Source organism: Megachile rotundata, chromosome 6 (assembly GCF_050947335.1).
Source record: "Megachile rotundata isolate GNS110a chromosome 6, iyMegRotu1, whole genome shotgun sequence".
Taxonomy (NCBI): domain Eukaryota; kingdom Metazoa; phylum Arthropoda; class Insecta; order Hymenoptera; family Megachilidae; genus Megachile; species Megachile rotundata.
The window spans coordinates 17,730,025-17,749,505 of NC_134988.1; the positions used below are offsets into that span (position 1 = coordinate 17,730,025).

The window sequence follows — 19,481 nt, forward strand, 5'->3', positions numbered from 1 at the left end:
GACAGGATATAGACGATAGAAGAGGACAGAGAGATACAAAGAGGTACGAGGAGAGAGGAAGAAGTTAGTCCCAACATGGCCGTCGAACGATAACGGCCCGCTGATAAGGGCCTCTACCCTCACTTCGACGCTTTAATATCTCTCCCGCGCCTGCCTTTTTAATTATCTCTCCAGCGATAATGGGCAGCCTTCTCCGTGGCTCGGGCTTTCCACGGATAAATGTGAAGAGGAGACGAGAACAAGACGGACGAAGAAAGACAGAGGAGCAGGAAAGAGACACCAGCTACCGATTCTAGGATGACGAAGGGTGCAAGACGAAGAAATCCTTGCGGGACGCGATGTACTGCTGGCGCAACGATGATTCGCGATGCTTGTGACAGAGAAAATGAAATTCGCGAATACGTCTGATAACCGTTGGGACTCGCTTCTTTTCTGTTCTTCGGTCGAGAGATCAAAGTTGCTCGAAAAGCGGGCAAATGATTATCGAGAAACCGCGATTCCAGTACGGAGGTCAATTTGTTGGCAGAATGATCGCTACCGCAGAAGTTCATTACCGAAACAAGCGGTAACGTCGGAAACCATTAAAGGCTATTCGCTACCTTTTCCACTGTTTATTCTTTCTTGACGTAGGATATTCGTTACATTTGTCTCGCCACGCGTTCACCGCCTTAGGCGTCGAGTTGCCTGAACCTGACCCAAAGACACGAATCTCGGTTCGCTGCGAAAATTGAAAGGTATCAAAAGAAAAACGATCATGTTGCAGAAGAAAAATATTACACGGTTACATTACGGTAACGAAAACTCGGTCTCGATGATTTACGATAAAGGCCGGACACCGATAACCGCGTCACACTATTTTATCCCGTCACATACGTTTGGAAACATGCGATATATGTCAAGGAAAACGTTGCCGGAAAATGACCGTGACCAGTATCGTCGTTGGTAAGCGATGTCCGCGCAACAATTATCCTAGCTCGTAATTCTTCTAACCTGCGAACAATCGGAATCACGAATGGCCGCGGCTCGACGAGCATAGTGTTCTAATAAATTTTGAAAATAATTTCGTTACGACCAGACTGCGAAGGGTAGAAGACTACGGGGACGGAAAACACAATTTCGGCCTGAAATTTCCATAAAGCCGACGAAACGAAGGAAATCCGTGCCTGCAGTCACCGTTAATTTTTCATCAGGCCTGCACTTAACTGCAGCTTAATTTCGTGTCTCGCGAGGATGATTGTGCCGTCGCATCGAGTTTACGCTAAAACGGCCACGAAACGGTTGGATAGAAGGAGGAACGTTAGTCGTCGGGCTTAAAAGGTGTCGAGCTGACTTTTCGCCAAAGACCCTGGCCTTTACGAACCATTACTTTTTATTGGATCGTACAGATCGATCCTCCCGTAGTCCCTATCTTATCTGCCTTCGTTTCTCCCTCTTCCTCGCGATAAAGCGACAGCGTTTTGTCGTGTTCTTACGATTGTCGTTCGTCCGTGGGAAACGTTGTCCAAAAGAATTTAGCGTGATCGTATGGTCAAAGAGTCGTACAACTTTTTGTTCCCTAATTTAACAAATTAATCTACAGTTTAAACTCTAGAGACAGATTGCGAACTCTAGTATTCCGCTCGCGGCTGTATCACCGATTTTTCATCAAGAAACAGAGGGAAGAATCGCAGCTTATTTGCGTACGTCCCGCAAAAAGTTCGAAAACACGGATCTAAATCATCGTTAAAGCTCGATGCGAGCACGAAACTCCACTCGAGCAGTTCATAAATACGATCCTGCCGATAGCTCGGACATTTTCGCGCGAATTTTCCTCGAGTCCAAAGCGACGCGTAGCCGGAATATTACGCGATAGGGGAGATACGCGAGTTTGACTGGTATGATCTGTCAATCAATCGCGGAGGAATCGCGAAAAAAAGTGAAAAGTGCATGTGACGAGACAGCCATGTTGCGATTTTTCCGCGCGCAACGGGAGGCATTATTTCCAGCATCGGTTTTGTGCTTTCCGGCCATTGATCCACTCTCCACCTATATACTCACCCCCGTCTCGACCGGCGCTAGATTCGTCGTTTCCCTATTTTTTCAATCGCTACGATAAAGTCTGGCAAACGATCTTTTCTCCGTCTGGCATCGCCAGCTATCGATTATTCGGTAGTTCGAGCGTTTCGGCTTTAATTAAATCCGGTTAAATATATCGGTATAACGTATCGAATCGTTAAATATTCTGTCTATGGATTTGAAAGGATCATTGTTGCCGGCCGTTATCGATCGCTTCTGGTTGTATTTCCTTGATATCAGATCCTATTTTGTCGTTGAGAAACCGTTCGAGAAACACAGTCAAAGTTGCACGAGCGGAAATGGGCCATTAGTCTTGTGACGAGTATTCAAGGCGACGGATTCTCGTCGCTCGGATGGAAATCCGAGCGAATGGGTGTGCATCGACCCCGGTTACCCTCGTGGTATCTCCGCCACCCCTTCTTTTGCCGAGAAACAGCTCCTCGCTCGGTCGCGTACGACGGCTGCACGTTTACGATAGTATTTACGTTACTGGAGCGCGGCTAGGGTGGGGTTATGATAAATTTCTCGTGTACAAACTAATTTCAGGAAGCATAAACCCGCCTCTCGCCACGAACTCACTCCGCGACCGGCTTCACCGCCCCTTTTCGCGAACCGTGTAACCCCCGACGAAACGGTGCCTCCGAGTGTGAATTCGACCGCGAGTTAATTTCATATCGTGCTCCATTTTTATCTCATCTTTCGTGCGAGTGCTGCTTAAACGTGCCAAAACTGCTCCCTTTTAAGTTTTAACCCCTTCCTTTGTGTCACGGATATCGCGCATTTCCTTAAACTTTGCTTTCGTAATTTCAATACATCAACCACCAGCTTGGTCGTTTTTCTTTCGCACCCTGCCACCTCGTACATTGTTCGCGCTGCTTTTCTTTACTCGAACGAATCGGACGTGGTTTTAAACCTGTATCCGTAACGAAAAACCGTCGGAAGGCTGACGAGGGGAACGACACCCGACCAGAGCAGCAACGTGGAGTCGTTTTAAGATGGCAACCGGCTCAATTGCGCGAATTAACCTCTAACGAGAAATCTCGACCCTGACGGAGAGCAGTGGAACAGCGTGGACCATCCTAACCAGCTATTTTCTTAAGCGACTCCTCTTCTCGCCGAAGGGAAGAAGCGTTTAACGCCGAGAAGAGTTTGCCCGAGATTTCAAAGTGGCCAAGTTACTTCGTTGCTGCCATTCGTGACAATCGTTTTTTGTATAACCGTATACCGGTCGCGTAAGCAGAGCGGAAAAAGGGATCCGTAGATTTCAATTCGTTACGCGATATGTTCGTTTCTTCGAAAATTGCCGGGCTCCTTATCATTGACAGCTTGCAATTCATGGCGGAGAAGTACACGATGTGCCACGTCGCGGAATCTAATACAACCGATGACATAATACTGCAAAGCCGTCGATAAGCAACGATACACGCTTGCCGCGTCAAACGAGATTAAAAAATACCAAACGATCGATTCTACTCCCTCGCTGGTGTCGTCTTACCCGGAGTACGCGATATCCAAAACAGCCTCGAAATCGCTGCACCGTATTAAACCACGGAGCCCCGATAACGCGATAGAGCTCCGTTTATCTAAATTCGACGTCGATCTCTCGTTATTTCGACTGTTACCCGCCGCCCAAAAAATATTATCTTCGCTTCGAGTTCTATGTTCTCTCTAAAAACTCGACTCTAGAGTTTCAAAGTATTCGGCAAAATTATTTTTACAGAACGAGTAAACAGGAGATTTTATTGTTTAAACGAGAAATCATTATTCGCGTGGATAAAGCTTTCCTGTGCTTTTAATTATTGGATCGAAAGAGGAAAAAAAGAAATAACGAAGAAAAGAATTTCAATTAACCGTGAGGAATTTCCATTTTCCGGAGTAGTCGAACCGATTTCGCCGGGACGATCGATCCGGTACACGCAATAATGTTTTACAATATCGCGGCCAGAGGCTCGGATCGCTCGAGTTAAACTGAGAGATAATTGTCCGCTATCAGCTGACCCTTGTCGTTCATCCAATCCCCTTCCTACGTTTGTTGCGCCTCTATCTCTCGTCTCTCTCCCTCTCTTCGACACTCTTTTCTCTCCGTTGGTCTCGTTGCGACGAAGCTCGTCAAGTTAAACTCGTGTTTGCCAGCAGAGCGGCTGACAAAAGGCATTTTGTCAACGAGACGAGGCGAGAGAAACAGAGACGAAGGAAGCAAAGGTGCGTTGCACGCCATGCACGCGCGTTTGTGCAGGTTAATCGCGACGCGTGCAACTCGCCAGATACGCGTACTAATACCGCGTTAATAAGGATCATTATGTAGCCGATAATCTCGATCGCGTACAATACGCTAGTCGTTAATCGAGTCGACACCGCGGAAAGCGCAAAGCCGTCCGAATTCCATCCATTTTCACTTTTGGACCGTGTTCGTCCATAGACGGCTACGGATCGCTGCTAATTGGTTGAAAATAAAGCGGCAAGTTCGATTCCTGTCACTACTTTGTTAGCGTCTCTTTTATCCTGTCGATTTAACCAATGTTCCGAAACTCTCTAATTAGTATTCGTCATAGACGCGTGTCCGAGGTACCGTCAAATGTTCCTGCTTGTTCCAAAAATTCGACTCCTTTCATGGTACGTACGCGTATAAATTGGAGGGACGTTACGAGAATCGTAAAGATAGATTTTCGACGGGATACGTCGCTGCGGTATTAACTGTTCCTCGCAATTCGACTTTTAGCTTCGGTTAATTCCAAGCGCGTTCGAGGCTACTTCTTACGGGCAATCTTTTGGTAGAAATCACTTCAGCTCGGGATTTCAGGAGAAAAAACGACGAGGATAGAGAGAGTTTGTGCTTTAGCAGTGGTCATAAATTTCACGGTAACGCGGCGCAATCGTTTCCTCTTTTCTTTGGTTCGCGAATCGTGGCCGATCGACCGCTGCTTTTTCGCCCCGAGAAACGGGAGAAGGTCGGATAAAAAGCGTTCCCGATGTAAAGACTTCTAAGTAAGTATCTATCTTCCTGTACACGTACACGCGCATTCTACCGTAAGCTTTTCTGGAAACCAGGCGAAAAGAACTGTAACCCATCTTGATTCGTTGAAATATATTGGAAAATCTGGCGTTAAAAGATCGTTCGCGAAGGATGCCGAGGTAAAGTTGATTTACGACGAGTAAATTTCATTTTTCGCGACAACGAAACGATGTTTCTCTTTGCTGTTTGCTAATTGACTCGAAGTAACGAGGAAAGGTGGCTTTGTTCAACCGGAAGTGCGATTATTAAAGAGATTCCTTTGGTGATAACCTTTGTCCCCGTTCGATTTCGTACAGTGCATCCGTTCAAGCGATCGTCCGTCACTGGAAACGTTAATGGATTGTTTCTCTTCAATTATGTCTCCGGTTTACGTTCGCGATGCTGAGCGGAGGCGTGCTTAAAGAGCCGGATAATTTAAAAGCCGAGCAACGAAGGAACGAGGAAGCGGAACGGAGTTACGTCGCGAAGAAAATGAATTTGATGGAAAATGTGCTTCGGGATTCTTGAAAGCAATGTACGGTGGAAAAACAAGAATGTTCTGATTCGCGAGAACGATATATAAATCGGGTCGAAAACGTTTTCTCGAAACGCGAAAACAGGCAACAAATTATTTATCGAATTCAATCGAGCGCGAGGAACTCGAAAGGGCTAAAGCGGAGACAGACAGGGGAAGGATATCATTAGCGTTTCACGGGTTTCAGCTCGTTTAAAGGAAATGGTAACGATGCGCTCGAAGGGACGTTCGATCCGTCAATTAATTCTCGGCTGCAGGTACATCGCCGGCTAAATTGCCGTAGTCTCTCGCGGCGTCGTTTTTCGCGCTTTCATCCACCAGCATGGAGATACTAGTACCAGTAGCTAGCACCGGCACCACTACCATCGGCACACCCCCAGGCACACCATCGCCGAATATCGCGCGCGGCTTTTTTCGCCGGATTTCGCTGGAGGATATCGACAGGAAACGACGAACAGGAAACGGAGCGAGCGAAACGAGAAAGAAAAGGCTGCGAAGGGGTGGGTGGTGGTAAAACGGGATAGGCAAAGAGTGCACCAGCACGGCGATGCAGGGGGAAATAGAGGCGTAAGGGGATGGAAAATGAGCAGAGAAAAGGGTCGACGTCGAGGTGTTGGTGTTCGACGCGACGAAAGAGAGCAAGAGAACGAGAGCTCCTCTCTTCGACTCCGGTATGCCGGTGGTGCTGGTGGTGTCGGTGAGTTGGGGGTGGTTGGTATTGTCTCACCGATTATTTATGGTGAATTTTAAGCCTCCTAAGTGTGGCTGCTGTAATAATTAACAAAAGGCATTATGCCACGGAGAACGAACCGACTTCTCTTCTCCTCCTACCGTTGAGCAGCCCTATTTATATACACGGTGGGACACGTAAAGGTGGCTGCTTCTCGTTCCAGGGGTTCGTTCGTTCGCTCGGCAGCGGAGATAACACCTGGGACCTCGCCACTCGATTGCCCAGGGCTCATTTACTAATGAGTACGTCCCTTAATATGTAACGTGCACACGAGACAGAGTAAGAGAGAGAAAGAGAGAAAGAGAGAGAAACAGAGTGGCAACGAACGATTACTTTTCTTTTTCGTTCGTAGCTGGTCGAACGCGCTACGCGTTACGCACGACGCTCGCTTGCCAAAGTCGAACGAGTGCCAGACTCGTTTTCTCGTACAAGGGTGGTGCGTTGTTGGCTGGCTGCTCGACGAGGAACAAGAAGCATCGCGCGTATAGACGCGCGCGTCTCCGGCTTCTTCTCCTTTGGCCCGTGATTCGTCACGAAAGAAGAACGTAAGCCGGATGACTCGGTACGCGGCCAACGGACTGCCTATTCATCGGATGCCACTCGAGAGCAAAGACCCTTTTTTTTCCTCTCTTTCGTTGTAAGCTCGCTTGACAGCGAACAGACACGGACAAGACGCGGACCTCTTACGAAATGGTTGCAGTTCGAAATTCGTGACACGCGGTTGTAATATACCTTCGGAATCCTTCTCGACTATTACATATTACTTTCTCGACTTTTTCGTCTGTCCGAAACATCGACGACCATTCGACAAAATATTGCGGAACATAGAGCATCGTCGACGATCGAAGGCGCGTTACGCCGTAACAAGATTAACGATTGCATCGTCGCGACCAGATAATCCGTCAAATTGATTTTAATCGCAGGAACGAGCAGCACCCTCGTTTCTCTTCGTTTCTAGCAAATGCTTCGAGAACATTTCGATTAAAGGGAGACGCGTTTCGTTCGTGCGATCACGCGACTCGTACCTTCTTCTCTTCTCGGTATCGTGGGTTATAGGTCGTCGACGACAGCCGCAAACGTATAGGGAGTTAATGGTTGAAATTTAGAACAGTTTAAGTGGCATATGGTTGCATTTTAATTGACAGACTGGTTAAGTCATCGCGACTCGTATCGTCGTAACACATGGACACGGACGGATGGAGGAACACGACCACGGCTGGCCAGAGATACAGAGAGAAGGTTGAAACGCCACGTGGGGAACGCTTTATGGGAACCGGAGCATACCAGGGGCGTGTGTGCGCGTCGAGCGATACGAGATGACGATACGCGCGTCGCACGCCTTCTCTTCTCTTCGCTTCTCTTTTCTTTCCCTATCCCGCGCTCGTTCGCCTCGTTCAAAGTTCACCCAGTTGCCATTCGATTTTTGGAAGATTGCTTTTTTAATGTATGCATTAAAAAATGCTCTGTCGCGTCACGACGTTATCTCACGATTTTTATTCATGAAAGCTTGTTATTTTTCGATCGATCTCTCCCGCGTTTCCGTCGGTAGAACTTTTTACAGGACGAAACTTGGACGACTCGTGACGAGTCGATTAAACCGATTAAGCAACTTTGCGAAATGGTGCGTTACCTTCGTGCGATAGGAACGATATTTCTATCTGTTCGAAATCGGCGATCGTTCGAGGAACTCGGATGATCCGTCTACGGTGTACGAGAAGGTTCTTCACTTTTCGATTCGGCCAATTACGAAGGCCAAGCCGGTTTATCTCGCGGCGCACTTGTATCGGTTTATCTGGTTTAGCTCACCACTAACTTCTCCAATTAGAGGGTACGACTTCCCCCTGTTACACGATGTGATCTGAACTGTTGCGCGGACCTACAAGCACTGAATCGAATCACGGACTAAATCCCCCCTCTGACACTACCGACAGCGAACGCAGCCGAGATGCCCCGAAAGCTATCGAGCGATATCGCGGAGACATCCGAGCGTGATGTTCGGTCCGTGACGTTTCAGAACGCGCGAATACATTCGATTTCCCACCCCCTCGAGTGGCGTCTCTCGTTTTTACCGACGCCTCCGTACAACGCTTCGTTCCCTTTCTCCACGGGAAAACCTACGACGATAAGACGAGCGATGAAAAATTGATTTCGAGCTGCGGGACACGCTGCTTCTTCGACTTTGCATTTCATATTTTGAATTGTCGCGGCTGCACGAACCGAGACGGATGGAAGAATTTCATATCGATCCGGCGCGATTTAAATGAAATTCTTTCGATATCGAATACGTTCGCTCGTGCCGATAGATCCTGGTACATATTCGTTTCTCTCTCGCGATAATCGATATCGACGCGTGCCGTTCGACAATTAATTATTAGTCGTTTGACGAACGACCACAAAGAGAACGATAAATTCGATGATTCTCTTTCGTTCGTAGAGAGAGGACGCAGCTGGTCGGCTCTGATCGTTCCAATCGCACGATCGGGAATTATTAATTTCGATCACGCATCCATTGGCCGACCTAAGTCGCCGTTACGATCGAAAACGTTCGATCCTTGTCACGCGAGAACCTCGTATACGTTTCTAATTTACACGAGTCAAGAGGGTAACTTTATCCTAATCGAGTTCGCTCGCCTGCCACAGTAATTGCGATTGCTGTTACGTATCGACGTTACACACGATCGGGTAAAAGTAACTTTATCCCGCGAAAACTTTCGATCGAGATTCGCTAAGCGAGGACGATCAATCGAGGAGACAGGGGACTAGCCTCGAAATGCCATCGTGAAATCATGAGCCGGCTGACGGACTTAATCATTAGTGAGTCACAACGAGTTAGACGTCGAGGGAGCCTGGTTGCGTGGCACGCTGGTCGATTCGTGAACGCTCGTAGCAAGTTGGAAGCCGGTAGGGTCAAACGGGGTCGTCGAGCAAGAAGAGCTCGTAGCAAATTCATTAGTCACCAGAGAAACGGAGCGATGGTCGTTTCGGACAAGTTCTGTGTCGATGCGGGGACACGGGAAACCGAAAACAGGACGATGGAATTTCGTCCGTTCGAAAGGAAGTTCGTTCGCTTAGGATCGCGCTCGTTGTTCGAGATTTTCTTCGAGATCTCTTTTATTCTCGCTGGTCATTGAGCAGGCCTGGAATCTATTGATAGCGAAAACGATCCAACGAGAGAAGAAACTCTTTTAAGCAACGATGGAGGGGGACGAAAGAGTTTCCTTCGAAACGCGACAAAACCACTCCCGAACAGTGTCGACTGGCGGGAAGTTGGCTTCCTGGAAATTCCAGCGCTACGTAAACGATGAAAGGAAAACACGGTAGTAGCAGCGTGCTCCAGAAACCTCGTTTCGTTGAAAAATACTTTCGCTAACGACCTAACCAACCGCGACGCAACGGAATTATCATTAACTTGGCGCGGAACGAAGAGAATTCGCACGGATTATCAGCTTTTAGCCGTGTTTAAGAGGGACACGACGAGAGCGGTAATAGCGGCGTCGTCTAATTACGAGAGACACGAATTTGCGCGAGCTACCGCGTCGAAACAAGAACACGAAGCTTCGAGGCGTAACACACAACGGGGGTCAGAGATCGGAAAGAGAGAAACGCATAGGTGGAGGATAGGAGAGGAGCTGCTGCTCGCTGTGTGTGCCTCTGTCGTGGCGCATATGGAACTTAGACCCCCTGAATGCTTGTACCAACCTCTCAGAGAGACAGAGAAAGAGAAAGGAGAGTCGCGCGGAAAGCTCGGCTCGGCTCGGCCTTTTGTCAAAGAGGGTCTCTTTTGTCGTCGCGACAAAGCCTGAAGAATATCCATCCTTCAAATGTGGAACAGCTGCCATCGAATGGCCCCGGCCGCCTTTTTTAGACTGCCGTGCACACACCGCGCGTGTACGACCTATGCCGCGATGTGTGTACAGGGCTTTAAGGGACAGACACGACGGCTGAGAAAAGTGGATAAGAGCCGACGAAACGATAAAGTGCCAGAGAGAGAAAGGAGGAAAGGTGTTTCCAAGTGGCGGGATTCGATCTCTACCGTTGAAACGACCAGTACGAGCGCTTTGAATCTGGTTCCCTCTCGTTGCTCGATAAACAGGATAAGAAACGCGTCCACGCGAAAATTTCTTCGACGAGTGTCGAATAGTCGTGTGTCGGAAGAGCGAATCTCCTTTTAGCTCGAACCATACTCGAAATTTCACGGAGACGAGAATAGATAGTTATGTTACAAGACGGTGATTTATAGGTGCGCAAGTTCTGCTTGATTCAGGGAAAATGCGGTTGGCACGAGCCGCGTCTAATCCGAGAACATCGTTAAGCAGTTTCGAGAGCGCGCGGGTATTCGAACGACGCGCGCGAACAGAACGAGATGGGATTCGCTCCACGATTCCGATGTCCGCAACGTGTTTGCAACAAAGCCCCGCGAATTCTCGCTCGTGCGATTCACCCGCCAATATATAACATCGCGAGACGTTTACGAACCTAGCTCGCGAATATTAGCGCTACACCGTACCTAAGGAATTTCTGAAGCGATAAGATTTTGCAAAAGTTAACCAGAGTTTCTTGGTGTAATTAAAACGAGTTTTCGCTTAACTTTGTTGCAAAACGCGATTACAAGGAAAGAGCGAGAGTTGTTCGGTGCAAACGATATCGTTCGAATTTAACGCTTTGTTTATGCAAAAGTTGAGTCCGTAGGAAGAACGATGAAAAGTTTTTGAAAAAATAGGGCCACGAGTCGATGCGAACGCTGAATCGAGCGTAAGACCGAAAGAGAATCATCCAACAATGCGTCCTTAACGAACCGTCCAGAATAAGAGCGTTCGAATAGTACGCGTAGCGAACGAACGGAGCACGGTGCTTCAGTTGGAAGGGGTGCATCGTTGAAATAGCGATTAGTCCCGTGATTTCGGTGGCTAGGTTAGCTGCAGTTCGCAACAAAGTTGGAGGAAAAGAGGAGGGAGGAAGACGGCGGTTCGGGCTGCGGGTGGACATAGGAATCTGAACAGGCGGCAGGGAAGTTCCGAAACGCCGGATGGAAATGCCTCGGTTCGATTAGCCCCTGTTGGACGATTGTTCCCGGTATCGGTCGTCTAATGTGGACTGCACTCGTGCTACGAGGGGGATTTCCTGTCCGCCTGCACGTTCCTGTATGCTGTTACCTATCTCTACAGGGTGTCTCTAACAAAGCTATGTCGAATAATGACATTCTACCTATGTGCGACACTGTACATACATAGAGATCTTGTTAAACTTCTAAAGTATTAAATAATTGAAACACGAACGAATCATCTCGAAAAAATAATCACATAGTAACAATAATGACTAAAGCAATTTAGAATTCTTTTCTTTTCTCTCTCATCCTCCCCAACAGTCGATTATCCGACTGAAAAACACCCTGTATAATCCTGTAGGTAGCTCCCATCGGGATCAGTCGGCGATTCGGTCCTGACGCACGTCCGAGAACGTGACCTTACAATTAAGCGATCGACTCGAATGGAATCAAGTTCGGAAAGTAGGATGCTGATGTTTAATGGGGACCAATGCAACCTGAACCACGACCAACGGCACTTTATATGCTCTCTTTCTCCGATGCCCTCCTTTTTCCCTTTTGCCAACCCGCCCTCTTCTCTCTCTGCCACCCTCCCCTAGATTCCTCTTTGTTTCTTGATTTATGAAACGACGCCTGGGTGCATCGCGACCCGGGCTTTGTGTTTCCTCGAGCCTCGCCTTTTCCCCGCGCCGCGTAATTTTTCCGTACTCTGTGAACTGCTTTTAAGAGGAGTGGTTTCCTGGAGATAGAAGGCCGAGGTGTTTCCACGGAATTTCGGTCATCGATAAGAAGAGGACCGCCGTATTTTGGAGAACGGATGCGTCACGAGCATGAATGCGCTACAAACAAACGAGAAACGAGCTACGTGGCTAGAGGAAACGACAAATTAACCGCAACGACTCTACGGCTTTCCCTCTTTATCCTACGTTCGTTCGCGAACAGCGACTCGTTATCGCGTTTTTAGAGCGTTATTCAGAAAGTAGCGCGAAAAGCGAATAAAGATACGTTTCGGGTGACGCGTCGCGCATTTATAATATCTCCCAAATGAAATTATCTTCGAACATCGCGTAAATTTATTATTCCTTCTTTATAATTCCGACCAGGTCAAGCACGGGTCGTCGGAAATCCAGCAACTATCGCCCCGAGTCATCTTATTTCGCGTCTTAGCAGAGGCAACCTCTGTGTCTACTTAACTCGAAGCGACTTCGAAAGATTTCCCTCGTGAACGCTGCTCTCATTGTTTCTGTTTCCACCTCGTCAACCTTCCCGTACAACCGCGCCATTATTATCTCATCATCGTGGCAAACACGAATTTCCAGAAGTCGGACCAGACGCGAGAGAAACTCGTTGGACGTTTCACGACCGTGCGATTTCTTCGAACAACGACGTCGTACTTGACGAAATAATCGCGAGCCAAGTATTACAGTAAAGCTGCTTAATTTCTCGTCTGGCTAATTAAAATCTCCGATTCCGATGTCAGGGCAATCTCGATTAATTTGTTCGTAATCGGTTCGCGTCCAATCCAATGAAATTACGCGACGACGAGGAGAGAGGAATAATGTTTATTAGGTGTAGGTCGAGTGTCCTTTTTCTCGAGCGCATTTATCGCCGCGTCCATTATATCAGGTTCGGAGGTGGCAGCATTGCGACAGCTTAGCCCGCAGCTGATCCACGAATTTTCAGCAGACTGTTCGCGACGCGGTATTAGTCTGGCGGGCCCACTCCATTATTATTCTATCGCGAGCGTAAATGCCGGTTTCTCGACTGGCGGTTTTTCCCTCCGAATGTGCCCGTCCAGGACACATTGTTGTATAAAGCTTTTTCCAAGGCACCGAAACGGCTCGGCGACAATGCGACATCTTTGAATGGGCCTTGAATGGGCGCCGCGACGAACGCGCGACCGGTAATGGGCGAACTTTTTAATCGGGCAGTCGAAAGGGAGGGAAAGAGAGAGTTTTTTCCAGCTTTCAATAAATCATAGACGCACGTACGACTGTATTAAGGGTGGTGGTCTCGCGAACGAAAGGAGTGGGAAGAAGCGGGGAAAAGAGGGGTGGCTAGACGAAATCCCCCGGAGGCAAGAGCCGGTTAAAATATCGACAAATTTCCGATGACTTCATCCCTGCAGCCATCTCTCCTCTTTCCCTGCTTCGCAGACTGCTCGAAAGAAATATCTAGCGGACTCGACGCGAGCATATTTCTCATTTTTCAAAAGCGGCCGCCTATTGACGGAGATTCACGGCGGAGATAATTTCACTGGCGTCGAGGATTTTGATTTACTGCATCGCGGTTTCGCGCCCTCCCTCCGCGCGATACTCCTGCCATTTCAGATTTATTCGCTCTCTAACGTCGAAGCTAACCCTTTTCGATCGTGACGAGCACAATTTCGTATACACTCCTAGCGGACCGAAGAAGATTGATTTAATTCCATTAACCCTTTGCCCGGTTTCGATCGATACGCTCTACGGACAAGGATACGCGACCAACGGTGAAATTTCCAACGGATTCTGTACAGCGCGCGGTAAAATGCCGAAGATTGTCGCGGTAAACGCGCCACTGTTCAGCGTGAACCGCGTGGGCGGTGAAGAGAGCACGCGGAAGCACCGAATTAGGAAGGTTAGGAAGTTGCTTTACGGTTAAATGTTTGGCATTCTAATGAGGAAGGCGGCGTTTACGCGTCTTATGCTTCGTTCACGCGACACGCGTCATCGTTCACCACCGCGCGAATGTCTCGTCGAATTGCCAATTGCTAATTCGTCCATCGATAATCCCCGAATCACCGTGGCTTTGGCTCGTGTTTCGCGGCAAATTAGCAGGTTGTTGCACCTTTCAACCGTGTTTGGGCGCGCATACGCGTGTGCGTGTAACCGTTTCCGAAACACCGACATACATTTCGATTACGGTACACTCGCACCGCGCTTTCACCTCGTTTCCTTAGCGATTCACCAAATTACGAGCTATTCTTATCCGTTATAAAACATTTTCTGGAATAATACTAATCCGTATCTTGGTAATTTGCTGATACACGGGCGTAATTTATTATTAATTAACGGCTGAAACGCCGAGAAACTTCGACATCAAAAACGGGAGGTGTTTAACGAACGATAATTAATAACGGCCGAGGAGAATTAATGGGAAATCCGCGGTGCGATAGTGTCCTCTCGTAACAGCGGAATTACTGTCTCGATTTGGTCGCATGATTAACCTCCGAGAGGGTCACGATAACAAGCGGAGAAACCTCGAAGAGATCTCCGTTGCTCTGGCCCGCTCGATTACGTCGCACGGCGATATTTCACGTCACTTCCGGTTCTACAGACTCACCACCACAGCTACGAGAGGTTATGGGACTTTATTCGTAGTCAGAGAGAAAGAGAAGGCTAGGGGACGAAGACGGAAACAAAGAGCCTTCGCTCGAGAATTAATTTCAATTGGATTACCGTGAATATTGTCAGCGCTCGCGTCGAGGCGTCGCATTCCGCTCGAAGGCGAAGTCGCCACTCTTTCATCTTATAACGAATTGCCGGCGAATGAGCAATTATCGTTAAATGCGGAGTAATGCTCTTAGAAGGCGTCTACTTACATTTTTTTTTATCACCGATTTTTCCCTCTTCTCGATTTCACTTTCGCGAAAGGTGAACGACACGAGGTAACTCTCCTTCTTTTCAGCAAAGTACATACACCTTACCGACTGAGAATCATCACGCTTTTATCACGACCGAAAATCTTTGATCTTCGCGAATAAACTCGAATAATTCGCAGTCTGATCTACATTTTCTCGAACAGCGGTGCAACGGATCGCGATAAACGATTTAAACAGAGGTGACGGCACGTGAAATCGAAACGGAATCACGCCGACGTGCGGACGATTTTTCACGCGATTCTTTTCACGTAGCGAAAGAAACACTCGAGCCACGTTCATCGGGTAAAGGAAGTAGCGGTTTCGAAGTCCTACAGTCGTCGAAGGGAGCTCTACCACGAGGACGAGCGCAGCTTTTTCTCGTCTTTGCTCGTTTCACGGGTAAAGGGCAAAAGTGACGCGCTCCTCGATGCATAGAAGAGTGAAAAAAAAAAGAAAAATGAAACGAAAGAGAGGCTAGAAAGCCGATACGAGGCTTATTGTTGCTACGACTGGGAGCCTATTGTACAAGAGTTTCGCCAAAGTTCGCCAATTTGCGTTTTCTTCTCGAACGCGACAAAGACACGGTCGAAGGACATCACCCACCGCCACATAATATTTCCACGCTTTTCTCCTCTTCTCTGTATCTTTTACAATACTTCCTTCTCATTCGTGCTCCTTTCTTTTCCATCGACGCACGCTTTCCGCGTCCCTCCATTCTTCGTTCTTCTCTTTTCAACGCGAAGTTGGTCGAGGATCCTTTATGCGAATTCGTCGTACCGTAAGGGGCGTTAAAAGGAAACTAAAGACGCTGGGCGATCGTAATAATCATCGCGCGTAATGACGATGATAAAGTGGAACGATAATGGGCGAGAGAAGAAAAAAAAAGAAAAGATAAATGTATCGCGGTAGAGATACTTCAACGGTTCGCCATTTTTAATTAAGGTAAAATCTCGTTTGTTGGAACGTTTCGTTATTTGAATGCGGTGCGCGTACACGCGACAACTAAACACGAAACAATTAAAGAATTTCAAAGTGCTAAAAATGTCAGTATTATACGTGACGCGGTATGTACTCGAAATCACAAAACTGGAGATGAAAATGATTATAACGACAACGTGACACAACGTTTTGGGACGATTGTAGCTTAAAATAAAAATTGGGGCGATAATAGACTTAGGATCCGCGGGTGTCAGGCTGTTGTTCGGTTCGATTTCCGACCGGTACGAACCTCGAAAAGAAATTCGTCTTCGTCGCTCGTTCGCCACATTCTCGTCGTCTCGTAAGCTCGAGAATCCGTTCTATGGCTCGCGTCTGATCGTTTTAGCCTGTTTCGTTGGCAAACGAGACGGTGATGCCGGCGGCTGAACGACGCAACGTTGATGGAATCTGTCGCGAGCGACGAGAACGCGAGTTGAGAGGAGAAGAAGAGCGCGCGCTACCGACTCTCTCTGAAAGGCTAAACGGCACGAGGGAAAAAGCTCGAGAAACAAGGAGGCGAAAAGGTAGAGGCGATATAGAGAGACGGACTTGAAGGGAAGAAGGAAGAGGAAGGAAAAAAGCTGTATGCACGGTGGAAAGAACGGTGGAGTGCTCCTCGAGCCTCCGGCGATCGGAAAGTTTCACGGAAATGCGTCCTCGTGAGAGGATTTTCGACGCCTTGTAGCTTGGTCGCACCGCAAGAGGCGTCTCGAGGCTTGTCGACACAAAAAAAAGGAGAAACGTCAGATTGAAAATACGAATTTTCCGATAATCCGGTAAAGAAAATCTGTCTCTGTCCACGAGCGAGTTATTTGCTTTGCAAACGCGACGACGTTTCATGCGATTTCCAGCAACTCGATAAACATCGCGATTCCAATCTCGCTAAAGAGCAACTGGTTGCCTCGCATCGCGTCGCGTCGCGTCGCATCGCGCCGCGGCAAAACGCGAAGAAAAAGGAGCTGCAGCGAGCGAGCAGGGGAACTTCGCGTCGTTTTAAGATTCATAAAAGAGGAACGAGCCGAAAATCGATCGGTTCGAGTCAATTTCCTGGTAACCTTGTAAACTTTACCTCTCGCGACGACACGCTCGTTCTTTAACAATCCCCTTATCAACTATCGAGAATCTATCCCCGCTCGAACTCGCTGGGAGGAAAAAATTTCATAAATTTCCTATTCACCGTGGGAAATGCGCGGGGAGGGTGGATGACGCGATTCCTTGTGGCCAACGGGAGACGCACCGTAAATACCTGAGATCGTTTGAATACATTCAACCTTGGCTCAATCGAATTTCCGTTTCCCGGCGAGAGAGGCGCGATGAAAAGCACAAAAGTCCTCTCGCCGCTCGTTAAAGTAAATTTTCATACAGCGACAACGAGACTGACGATTCAGGTCACCCTCTTTTTTCCTTCTTCTCGTTTCACGGAATATTTTTTAAAAGGGCTAAGGGTGGGAGTGTGACAAAGGATCTTCAAGGATGAAAGCGGGCTGAAACATCTCGAGAGACTGCGAACTCGAAGCGGACGAACGACAATGCTCCCGCATATGCGTTTGCGGTCTAGCAGGGCTATGTTTCAGCCCGGAAAACGAAGAAATCTAATGAAACTCACCTTATCGTTGCGATGGATATCGTTTCGTCCACTGGATGGCTCGAGGAAGGGGCAAGAAACCGTGCTCATCGTCTTCTCTCGACTATGGCTGCGTACGTATCTTCTGCAACGCAAAATTAACATTATCCGTTAGGGCGAAATTGGTTATTCCGGCGGGAATAGTTCGTTAACGGTAGAATTTAGTCGAGAAAACTTTACAAGGGGTCGAGACTGCACCGCGTAGTTTCCATTTTCGATTTATTCCACTTTAATCCGACGCGATAGTATTTTGGATAGTGGAAAACGGGCAAGATACTATGCGTGTTCTAAAGTCGATGAGGGAAATCTTAGAGGAAGTTGATAGCCGAGCTCCAAAGTTGGCCTTTATAATGTTGCTTCGTGCCTCAAAGTGCAGGCAGCAGTTTCGAGGTACCACCTGTAACCGCATTGTTAAACTTCAGGCTACAACGTACGCCTTCTAACTAGACGGCATGGATATTACGGTGGGGAAGGGGGAAGGAAAGTTCACGCGGGGCACCAAGAATGTTCGACTTTCGGCTTTGTCTTTTGTTAGGTTGCAAGATGTAAAATACTTTTCAAGACGCTCCCAGCTATCTGCTACCGTTCTCCGAGCTTTGATCCATTAAAACAGGAATTACGTTATTTTGCACGGATAAACGGTTTAGAGTTTATCCACAGAACCGAATAAAATATCGAATACGAACGTCAAAAAATCACCGATCTTCTGTTCGAGATTATTGCTTACTTCTTGCGTCATTACCTACGTCGCAAAATCTGGTGCATAAGAGGCCATAGAAAACTTTAGCTATCTGTACGGACGTCTACGAGCCTATTTCACCTAATTCTCAGCGATTCACCTCGTACGCGTATCTTCTACTATCGCGATTCTATCATGCACTTATTAGGTCAGGCTGCTCGAGTCGTGCACTTAAATTTTTAAACGCAACAACTTTTGGTATACGTAAAAATTTTGCTTCCCTCGATTGATCGAAACAACGGCATTGTTTATGGAATAACCTAATTGTTCGTCCCTATTCGCCGGTGTCGATCTATAACTGGTCAAAACCATTTTTAGGCGCTGTAAAAAAAGGAAAGTTTAATCGAGAGATCCAATTGCGAGGCATGGTCCCGTCGCATCTGTAATTGGTTTTCCGTCCCTTCGCGTGCCGCTTTAAAGACTCACCCTCGATTCCTCAACGTCGTAGCGAGCCACCCTATATATACATACGCATCCACATTCTCGTCCGAATATCCCTCAAAGAACGCGTACAGACTAAGCGTACACGTACACGCGTACGCGGCACCATCTACGATCGCGCGTGCAGGTGTACACAGTAGCGTAGTGTGCGTTTCTCGGATCCCTCTTCCACGAGTACATCCATCTCCTGCTATCCGGACAAAGCGAAGGAAGCCGTATGTGCATTGAACATTGATTTTAAACGCAGCCCGTGCTACAACACACCACCGTAGGAAAAAAAAACACCTACATACATAGATGCTCGTGCCTCTGAATCCGCTAGACTTCCAACTTCCCGTGTAATGGAAAACTGGAGAGCGCCAAGTGCGCAGACACGATGGATTGATATGGAGAAGATTCGAGACGCGTATCGACTCTACTCGATTCAATGGCAAGTAGCTTCGTAGACAATGCCATAGTAGTTACATCCACGCGTTCGCGTCCAGGCTTTTTTCAAACATGCTACCGGTCGGTTTTAAAAGCGACTTGCCTTTGTTAGAACTACGTTTCGTTATACTTCTTTCTCTTCTTCCTTTTTTCAGCCACTTCGCGTATCGTATTCTGGTCTACTGCTGCGTTTTTAACGAATCTAGTCTCCGAGGTACTTTGAAAAGAGCCGGTATTTGGAATTGTTCTTTCGCCGAGGTTTTCTAGTGGAATTGGTTGTATATGGGCGATTCACCTT

General features: G+C 47.7%; 1 protein-coding gene across 9 annotated transcripts in view; it reads right to left on the reverse strand.

Annotated features, from left to right (window-relative positions):
- The window catches only part of LOC105662725 (uncharacterized), a 107,813-nt gene that overhangs the window by 23,467 nt on the left and 64,865 nt on the right, over positions 1-19,481 (reverse strand). For 7 of the 9 annotated variants that reach the window (XR_013038344.1, XR_013038342.1, XR_013038343.1 and 4 more), the window contains one exon: positions 17,560-17,662. Coding sequence is in view for 1 of the 9 variants with exons in the window: in XM_076532389.1 (XP_076388504.1) it covers positions 17,560-17,662 (103 nt within the window). In the remaining 8 variants the exon portion in view is untranslated. Of the gene's footprint in view, positions 1-7,942; positions 8,506-17,559; positions 17,663-19,481 lie in introns of those variants that run through there. The other 2 variants (XR_013038345.1, XM_076532390.1) reach the window with 2 other exon arrangements.